Source organism: Dipodomys ordii, unplaced genomic scaffold (genome assembly GCF_000151885.1).
Source record: "Dipodomys ordii isolate 6190 unplaced genomic scaffold, Dord_2.0 Scaffold151, whole genome shotgun sequence".
Taxonomy (NCBI): domain Eukaryota; kingdom Metazoa; phylum Chordata; class Mammalia; order Rodentia; family Heteromyidae; genus Dipodomys; species Dipodomys ordii.
This window is the reverse complement of record NW_012267367.1, coordinates 574,346-585,068: the sequence shown is the minus strand read 5'-3', so window position 1 is coordinate 585,068 and position 10,723 is coordinate 574,346. Positions and strand designations below refer to the sequence as shown.

General features: G+C 42.1%; 1 protein-coding gene across 1 annotated transcript in view; it reads left to right on the top strand.

Moving 5' to 3' along the window:
• Wdyhv1 (WDYHV motif containing 1) overlaps nt 1-10,723 on the top strand; it is a 17,976-nt gene that overhangs the window by 518 nt on the left and 6,735 nt on the right. The window contains exons 2-4 of the mRNA XM_013032206.1: nt 5,445-5,544; nt 6,022-6,072; nt 9,754-9,902. Coding sequence (XP_012887660.1) covers nt 5,445-5,544; nt 6,022-6,072; nt 9,754-9,902 — 300 coding nt within the window. The remainder of the gene's footprint in view (nt 1-5,444; nt 5,545-6,021; nt 6,073-9,753; nt 9,903-10,723) is intronic.

The window sequence follows — 10,723 nt, the reverse complement described above, 5'->3', positions numbered from 1 at the left end:
AGTAGCCAGGAATCGAATTCGGGCCCTGCTGGCACCGGTTGCGGTGATTACCCGAGGTTTGCTCAGCTTTCTGAACGCTTCTTGTGTCAGGCTACAACGAATTCAGGCAAGGAGAGAGTTGAGGTACAATTTATTAAGAATTTTTGTAGCAGTTGATTAAGAGAAAGAAAAATAGACCCCCACAGAGGAGAGCAGGTCATCTCATAGAGATCGTTTCGTTGACATTTAAGTGGAAGTTTCTAGAGATGTCAGTCCAAGCACTACCTTCTTGCTCCAAATTGACAGTTCGATTGTGTGAGATTGCTAAATCCTTATTTCGCTGGTGATGTTCTAGAAGCAAGTATGAGAACCTTACTGAGGGTTAAGACCTGAGAGAGGCACGGTTCCAAGCCAGGCCAAGTAGGAAAGTTCCGGAGACTTATCTCCAATTACCCACCGAGAAGCTGGAAGTGCATCTGTGGCTCAAGTGATAGAGCGTCATCCTTGAATGTGAAAAGCTGTAGGAATATAGTGCCCAGGCCCTGAGTTCAATGCACCATACAGGCACCCTCTCTCCCCCCACCCCCAAGTACATTGTGGTGATAATTACATTTATCAATGAAAGGGCAACTTGAGGTCAATGTAACTGATTTGGACTGTTCCTTTCTTAAACATCCTGGGATTTCTCTCCCCCCCCCCCCCCCCCCGTGTGTGTGTGTGTGTGTGTGTAATGTGTTTTCCCCCCAGACACATCATGGCCATTCTTGTCCGCTATGATGGACTTGGCCCCAGGAACTTGGAACATTTTTAGTTTAAGGAGAACCTACAAGTAAAAGATATAAGGGCTGAATACTGGTGGCTCACTCCTGTAACCTTGGCTACTCAGGAAACAGACCTGAGGATCGCAGTTTGAAGCCAGCCAGGGCACAAAAGTCTATGAGATTTGTATCTCCAATTAACCACCAGAACCTTGGGTGAAAAAGCTCAGGGGCAGGGCCTAGGCCCCGAGTTCAAGCCCTATGACACCCCCCCCCCACAAAAAGTTATAAGGCCTCCCAAGGGGGAATCTGGGAAAATTTCTAAACTTACTGGGTACTGATGGCTTATGCCTATAACTAGCTCTTCAGGAGTCTGAAATCTGAACATGGAGGCTCAAAGCTAATATAGGAGGACAAGTCTCAAAGACTCTGATCTCCGTGAACCATTGAAAAGCTGGAAGTAGAGGTGTGGCTGAAGTGGTAGAGCACTAGCCGTGAGCAGAGTGAGGGAATGAGGTCCTGAGTTCAAGAGCCAGTACTGGCACAAATCAGAAACAAAACGGACAAAAATCCCTGGTCAGATCTCATGGTTCTTACATTTTGGTGTGGGAAAAAGCAGACAAAATCAAGTAAACCATGTTTGATGATTTAAGGACATGAGATAAATAGGGCAGAGGAAGAGATGGTGACTCATGCTTTTCATATGAGGATATATTTTTTAATGTCTTTATTGAGATTAAGTGATTACATAACTTTCACAGTGTTGTGGGATAGTGATACTTACCTATAGTCACAAACACTTCTTAACCTTCACAAGGCGAATTGTCATTATCATGGTCTATAAAGCTTGTGAACTCTACAAACTTTGACAGTATAACTATTTCTTCCAAATCGGGTGATATGTACATTTCTTTCCTTTTGCTTAGTGTATGCTCTTCTCCATATGAGGATATTTAAGGAAGAAATTGTTAATATGGTACCACTGAACAGAGATATGAAGAAAAAGGATGGGAGCTTTCTGGATATTAGAATAAGGTCCAGCAAAAGAAAAAGCAACACAAAAAAAACAGATGTAGAGGCTGAAAAGGAAGCATCCTGTGAGCACAGTGCCCTGGTTTGCCTGGTACCTTTGCAGACCCTGCTGTTCTATGGTTCGGAGAAATAAGCTAATGCTTTGCATTCAGACTTCAATGCTGTTTTGTGGATGCTTGATCCATTTTCCCCATAATGCCACCTATCTTCTGCTAAAGACCTGCCACCTTTCAAAAAATCTCAAAGTAAGCACATTAACTTTTGTTTCTGGGGAGCACCATTTGCATTTATTTGTCAATATGGAGTGTAAGTTCAGGACCTTGTCCCTGCTAAGCAGGTGTCTACAACTTGGGTCATGTCCCCAGCTCTTTTTCCTTCCTTCTTTCCCTCCCTATCTCCCTCCCTCCCCCTTCCCCATCCCCTTCTTCCTTCCTTTCTCTCTTTCTCTCTTCCTTCTCTCTCTCTCCCTTCCTCTTTCTTCCTTCCTTTCTCTCTTTCTCTCTTCCAAGACAGCCCCAGCAGGAAAGTACTTGAGACTTTTTGTCTTCTGGTCCTGGGGCTTGAACTCAGGGCTTGGGCATTATCCTTGAACTTTTGTGCTTAAGGCTAGCACCCTACCACTTTATCCATAGCTCCTCTTCTGACTTTTGGTGGTTAATTGGTAAGTCTAACGGACTTTCCAGATAGGGCTGCCTTCAAACCTCCATCTTCAGATGTCAGACTCATGAATAGCTACTAGTACAGCCTAGAGCCACCAGTACCAGGCTACTTTACTTATTTGAACAGAGGTGTGTGTGTGTGTGTGTGTGTGTGTATGTGTGTGTGGGTGGTTTTTCCCAAGTTGTCTTGACTGTAATCCTATTTTTGCTTCCTGCATAGCTGAGGTGACAGATGCATGCCATCATTCACCATTCCCAGCTTATTAATTGAGATGGGATCTCGTAAACTTTTTGCCCTGGCTGACCTCAAGCTGTGGTACTCCCCATCACCACACTAGCAGTTGGGATTAATAAGAATAAGCTACTGTGCCTGGGACTATTTGCTTTCTTTTGGAAGCATATCTTCACAAAATTAAGTTCAAGGAAATACTTAGCAGATTTCATAATGATTTACACACAACTGAATGACAACTATTACTGACTGTGTACTTATCAACTGAGCTGCATAGTGCATGTGTATTTGCTCTTGAAATTAATTGAAATTAATTTTTTTCTTGGTCAAAATCATGTGCAATAAACCCATAGATAAGGTGGCCTTATCTTCAGCAAAGAGGCTGGCACATTTGGTGTGAACTGGTGGACAAATAGCAAATGATTTTGGCTAGGCATGGTGGCTTGTGTCTATGTTCTCAGCTGCTCAGGAGGTGGAGATAGGGACAATCACAGTTGGAGGGCAGTCTCTACAAAAAGTTAATGAAACCCCACTGGAATAAATAATTCAGGTATGATGGTAAATACTTGTCATCCCAGCTATGCAGGAGAGCATACATAGAATTGTGTCAAAGGTTGGCCCTTGATAAAACATGAGACTTGACCTGACAAATGACTAAAAGCAAAAAAAAAAAGGCTGGGGGCATGTCTGAAGAGGTACAGTGCCTGTACTCAAATCCCATTAATAGGGAGAAGAAAAGTTTTTTTGTAGTTCTTTAGCCATGGGCCAGGTTCCCTGTACCATCAAGGGAGCATTTCCTTTGCTTCCTTCTACCTAGCTCCTTCATACCTAGCCAAGTCTTTTATCTTTGCTGGCTTAACCACTGCTCAGAGCTGCCCTCAATTTGTATGTACTGGAGAAGTATCTGAGAGCTTATGAAACTTGTAAATGTTAGGGTTCTACCCCAAAGTGCTGGACCTAAGCAGCATCGTGGAGTCTGAAGCTCCTGCTGATCACATTTGAAGGGATGCAGATAGTGAAGTCCAACTAATCAAGGCAGGCTCCAAGTTCTCTTCACTCAGGGCTTGGGAGCTGTCTTTGGAGCTCTTCCAACCTCATTTTTAGTCTGCTTTCTCTGCTCTTTATTTAGGCCTAATGTTTGCTAGGTATGTGTTCTACTTGAGCCACTTTATCAACCCCTGGTTGAAGTTTTGAATGTGGGAATCTTTTTTTTTTTTAATAATGTTAATACTGAGCTTGAACTCAGGGCCTATAGCTTTTTCACTTATGGCTGGTGTTTTACCTCTTGAGCCATACCTTTTCTTCCAACTTTTTTTTTTTTGTTGTTGTTGGTTGTGAGGCTTGACCTCTGGGCTTGGGCCCTGTCCCTGCGCTCTTCAGCTTAAGGAAAGTGCTCTACCACTTGAACCACAGCTCCACTTTTGGTTTTCCAGTGGTTTATTGGAGATAAGAGTCTCATGGACTTTGCTGCCCTGGCTGGCTTTGAACTGTGATCCTCAGATCTCAGCCTCCTGAGTAGGTAGGATTACAGGTATGAGCCACGGTTGCCCAGCTCTTCCAGCTTTTTGGATGGTTAAGAGGAGATAAGAGTCTCACAGACTTTCCTATTCTGGCTGCCTTTGAACTGTGATTCTCAGATCTCAGCCTCTTGAGTCGCTAGGATTATAGGTATGAATAACTGGGCACCTGGCTTCTTTCTGCTTTCTGTATGAATCTTCTGAAGCCTTTTAGAGGATTCTGTGTTTGGACCTGTATGTGTCTTCTCTGTACGCTTGAATTTACCAGATCCTCTAAGCATAGGCTCTTGATGAGGCCTACACCACTAAATTCTTGAGAAATTTTTATAGATTTTGATATCTTTTACTTGCTAGAGGGACTTGGGGGGAAATCCCAGAACTTCCTCTAGAATATCATATAACATTTCCTGATACTTGTATTCAGGAGCGTTCCTCCCAAAACACCCATCCTACTTGCTGAGGTGAGCAGGGAACCAATGTTAATAACCCAAGGCTTATTAACTCAGTAAACCCAAGGTTTATTGAGTATTTACAGTGTACTGTAAGAATGTACATTTTACAGAGGAGACAGCAGATGCTCAGAGATGTCAAGAGATTCAGATATTTTATTGCCTTTGTTTGTGGCCCACTTGGAATTTCTGCTGTATCTCATCTTCCCTAAAGCTTCTAGAATCTTGGCATAGCATTCTGCTTCTAAACTGTCGTCCTCTACAAGAACTGCCCAGAGAGGTGAGTTGCTACTTGTCTGAAGAGGTCTGTGCACAGCTAGCAGGTTGGGGAGATGTTTTAGAGGAGACTCTTGCTAACCAGTTCATTGGATAAGAGGGTATTTCAGGTCTTTTCCAATTTTTTATTTTTATTTTTTGGGTCATATTGTGATTTGAATGCAGGGCCCTACCACTTGTGCTACATCCTTGAGCCTACAGTTAATTTTTTTCTTTTAATGTCATCATTCTTTAAAAAAAAAGTTTTTTTGGTGCCAGTCCTTTAGCTTTTTTTTTTTTTTTTGGCCAAGGCTAGTGTTCTACCACTTGAGCCATAGCTTCACTTCTGGCTTTTTTAGGGCAGTTTGTTGGAGGTAAGAGTTCTCTGTACTCTCCTGCTGGGGTTGGCTTTGAGCTGTGATCCTCAGATCTCAGTTTTTTGAGTAGCTAGGATTACTGGTGTGAGCCACTAGTGCTAGACTAAATGTTACCACTCTTCTGTTCAAAATTTGAAAGACACAGAATATTTACTTTTAGTTATGCTAACACTTGTTTTATTTCAGCGAGGAAAATATTTGGAAGCTCTGTGAATACATCAAAACCCATGCACAATGTCCGTTAGAAGAGTGCTATGCTGTCTTCATATCAAATGAGAAGAAGATGGTAAGTTGGTAAGTGATTGATTGCAGAAAGAAAATGAGACAGGGATGCAGCTCTGTGGTATAGCACTTACCTAGCATGGATGAGGCCGTGGGTTTAATTCCTAGCACTGCAAAAAGCTAAACTAACAGCAAAAATCTCAGATAAGAAAGATTTAGAATGACCTCAGAAGCTAAATGTATCATGGATTTAGTGCTGTTTTAAGATGTCCTTTGAAAAATATAGTAACATGACCAAGGGTGCTGATGCATGCCTATAATCCCAGCTACTTGAGAGTCAGAGATCAGGATGATTTTGGTTTGAGCTCTCCTCAGCTTTCATGTTGACAACACTTACACTTAAAAGGATTTAGATTTGTTCTTATATAGTCTTTCATTATGATTGTTGGTTGCTTAGAAATAATTTTTCTCGTGTGTGTGTGGCTGTGAAGAATCTAGAAGTAGTTTTAAGTGCCGCTCATGGATGTGCTATATTTTGTAGATTCCTATCTGGAAACAGCAAGCAAGACCTGGGAATGGACCTGTGATCTGGGTAAGATGGCCACTCCAAGAGCCTCTGGTGCCTTGTTCTTTGTGACCCAAAGGTGATCTGTGAGCTCTGGTAAAGCAGACTTGAGGACCAGGAGGCCTATGAAAATTATAATACATGGATCTTTTAAGATTACTTATATTTCATATAAGGTAGAATATACATATGTATAATGTATGTATATACCTTTTTCATTCTTGTAGCTGTAATTTTACAGCAATCTCTCATAATGAGGATTATTTACTTAGAAACAAAAATAAAACCAAAACCAAAATTATAAAGCTAGGGTAGGTGCCAGTGGCTCAAAAGCCTGTAATCCTAGCTACTTAGGAAGCTGATACCTGAGGATTACAGTTCGAAGCTGGCTCAGACAGGAAAGTTCATGAGATTTATCTCCACAAAGCTGGAAGTAAAGTGTGGCTCAAGTAGAGTGCCAGCATTGAGTGAAATAGCCAAGGGGCAACATTCAGGCCTGAGTTCAAGCCCCAGGACCAGCACAAACAAAAAATACGTACAATGAATTGAGGGTGTTAAGAGAGAAACAGATTTTGGATGAGGTAGAGGTTACTTCTGGCAGGGAGCGAGCGGGAAAGATTAGAAAAAGTGTCTTGGAGGAGAAAGGCCTGGATCTGGAGTTGGTGAGGTCACAGGGTGAAAGTCACAGTGATGGAGGGAGCAGGCCCAGTGGAGGGAGCAAGGCCATTAGAGGGGCAGCAGCTCTTAGCTCATTTATCTAGAGGAAGAGGACTGCAGGGAGTATGGTCCATTTCTGATGCTATTTCTACTTTGTACTTCCAGGCTGTATCCCTGGAAGCACACAGGCTCTATGCATGCAGCCTTTCTGGTCTCAATTATCTTTCCTGCCTTTTTCACACAGGGAAAGCTTTGCAAGCTCAAGTGAAAACACTTTTGTGAAGTGCTTTGTAAATGCAGAGGTGCTAGAGCATGTGAGGTGGTGATACAGAGGTGGTCAGATTGGAAAGCTATTTTGGTGTGCTCTGTGAGCAGTTTTCTTTGGAGGGACTGAGTACCAGCCTGCACACGTGTCCTTTGATAATGTGAAATCTTTTGGGCCCTTAGCTGGTGGTGGCAGTTCCTTGTGTCTGAGAAGAGTGACAGATGACATCTGTATCACATTGAGCTGGGGTGGAAGCTGTTTTATCCTTCCCCCTTCATGAGAGGACTGAGAGGCTACACATGAGAGCTGAAGAAGTTGGTGGAGTTTTTAGTTGTTTTGTGCCATTCCTGGGGCTTGAATTCAGGGCCTGGGTCCTGTCCCTGAGTTTTGTGCTCAAGGCTAGAACTCTACCATTTGAGCCATAGCTCCGTGTCTGTCTGTCTGTCTGTTTCTTTCTTTCTTTCCTTCCTTCCTTCCTTCCTTTCTTCCTTTCTTCCTTCCTTCCTTCCTTCCTTCCTTCCTTCCTTCCTTCCTTCTTTTCTTTCTGTCTGTCTGTCTTTCTTTTTGGTAGCTAATTGAAGAGTCTCATAGGCTTTCCTGCCTGGGCTGGCTTTGAACCATGATCCTCAGATCTTAGTCTCCTAAAAGGCTAGGATTACAGGCATGAGCCACTGGCTCCCATCTCTGCTTTGAATTAATTTTTTTTTTAAGTTAAAAAAGTATATAGCATCTGGGAAGGTGGCTCAGTGGTAGAGTGCTTGTCTTGTAAGCATGAGGCCCTGGGCTCGATTCCTCAACACCACATAAGTAGAAAAAGCCAAAAGTGGCGCCGTGGCTTAAGTGGTAGAGCACTAGCCTTGAGCTGAAGAGCTGAGGGACAGCGCCCAGGCCCAGAGTTCAGGCCCCACGACTGACCAAAAAAAAGTATGTAAACTAGAATTAACGTTCTCTCTTCATAAAACTTCAGGAAGTTCCCTTTGTTAATAATTTGGAGGGTTAGTAAGCTTCTGCCTAAAAAAATACAGAAGACAAATCACTTTAGAACAAAGTCTCTCCCCCTCTGTACTGGGATTTGAATTCAACCTTATGCTTGCTAAGTAGGCATTCTGCTACTTGAGTCATACCCTTAGCCATTTTTTGCTTTGGCTATTTTTCAGTTAGGGTTTGTGTGTTTTTTTTTTTTTTTTAGTTAGGCTTGAACCTCTTACCTTCCATGTAGCTGAGACTATAGGTGTGTATCGCCACTGTCTTATTTGTTGAGGTTTCACTAACTTTTTTCCTGGGCTGGCCTCAAACCATGATTCTTTTGATTTCTGCCACTTGAGTAGCTGGGATTATAGGCATGAACCACTGTGCCTGGTCTGAGAAAAGTTTAATTTTGGGCTCCCCATTTCAGAGGCTTCAGTCTATGATTGGTTGGTGCCCATTGCTTTTGGGCCAGTGGCAAAGCAGCACATTGTAGTGGGAGATTGTGGTAGAGCAGAGCTGTTTATCTCATGGCATGCCTCTGATGACCAGGAAATCCACCACTTAGACTTGGTTCTTGAAGGTTCCATCACCTCTCAGTAGTGCCAAGCTGGGGACCAAGCTTTCACCTATGGGCATCTGGGGGACATCTAAGATCCAAATTTTGGTAGATAGTATTCTGAAAGACTTTTCCTCTATACCCACATGCATGAGTACTTTTTTTTTTTCTTTTGGTCAGTTGTGTGGCCTGAACTCTGGGTTTGGGCACTGTCCCTCAGCTCTTCAGCTCAAGGCTAATGCTCTACCACTTGAGCCACAGTGCCACTTCCGGCTTTTTCTGTTTATGTGGTGCTGAGGAGTCAAACCCAGGGCCTTATGCATGCAAGGCAAGCACTGTACCACTAAGCCACCTTCCCAGCCCATTAGTACATTTTTGAATGATCATGTGTGTCTATAAATGCATGTAACTTTAGAAAATATTTATATAAGCTAGAAGCAGTAAGCTTAGCTACTCAGGAGGCTGAGATCTGAGGATTGTGCTTCAAAGCCAGCTTGGGCAGGAAAGTCCGTGAGACTCTTATCTCCAATTAGCCACTCAGAAAACCAGAAGTGGTGCTGTGGCTCAATTGGTAAACACTTGAGCTGAAGAGCTGGGGGACAGCACCCAGGTCCAGAGTTCAAGTCCTATGACCACCACCACCACCAACAACAAAGAATTTATGGCTGAGTTCATGACTTAAGCAAGAACTCAAGTTACAAATACCTTTAAAAAAACCCCAGAATCTAAAATCCAATACCTCTATACTCTGCACTTTGCTTTTTCCATCCAGCTACAAAAATATTTTGCCATTTTCCACAAAAGTTACCTATTTCTGGTGGCTGTAGAGTATCCTATCATATGACTTATAATTTATTTTTAATATTCTAGTTTCATTTTTTAAAAATAATTTTTGTTCCATTTCATCTCATGATAGACTTTGGATTGTTTCAGAATTTTCACCACTATTAACAATGTTTCAGAGATTTTCTTTGTATGTATACCTTTACATTCTTATGACTAGCTATCTTTTCTGTAAGATAGTTTCCTAGAGGTAAAATGGTTAGGTCAAAAGATGCCCATTGAATATATATGAACATTTCTGTTATTTGTTTAGCTGTTTCCTTATCACTGGACATTGGTCTCTTGTTAGGGTCTTGTATATGTTTTATTTTACTAAGGAGGGCTTCCAGATGGGTTTGGGTCATATTTGTGTCTTGATCCTGGACTGGAAATTACTCTCGTAGAATACCTGAGTTAACTTGATCAATTTTACTTCTAGGATTACCATGTTGTTTTGCTTCACACATCAAGTGGAGGACAGAGCTTCATCTATGATCTCGACACTGTTTTGCCATTTCCCTGCCCATTTCACACTTACGTAGAAGATGCTCTTAAGTCTGATGATGACATTCACCCACAGTTTAGGAGGTGAGGGAATCCAGTCATGATTTCTTGATTTTCTGAATAAGACCTTGATGATTCCATAGATCTTTTTAACCTCTTTTTTTTTCTTCTATGCATTTGTTTTGTAATGCTCACTTACCTTGGCCTCAGCACAGAATGTATATTTTTTTCTTGGGGACAAAGAAGTTGGGGATTTCTCCCACATCCTTGTTTTTGGTGGTGGTGGTGGTGGTGGTGGTGGTGTGTGTGTGTGTGACTCATACTGTCAAAATTGAGGGTTGTGAAAGCAACTCCAGAAGATTATGCCCATTACCGTGCCGCGTAATTGAGTAAACAAAGGCCACAAATCTATTTCTGTGCCTTTGTAGCTTTTGGATTTCATTTTCCATACCTTTAATAGATAATAAGGCCATAAAAATGCACTCATAGTTTGTGCCTGTCATAGAGAATTAGTGCATATAATCAAGAACTCTAATAACAACAGATGCTGAATGGGATGTGGACAGAAGGGAACCCTACTGCATTGTTGGTAGGAGTGTAAACTTGTTCAACCACTTTGGAAAGTAGTATGGAGGTTCCACATAGAGCTCCCCTATGACCAACCAATCCCATTTTTGGGCATTTACCCGAATGATCACAAACAAGACCATACTAAAGCTACCAGCACAACTATTTATTGCAGCATTGTTTACCATAGCTAAGAGATGTCCCTCAGTAGATGAATGGATCAAGAAAATGTATATATACACAATGGAATTCTATGCCTCCATCAGAAAGAATGACCTTACCCCATTTGTTAGGAAATGGAAAGACTTGGAAAAAATTATATTAAGTGAAGTAAGCCA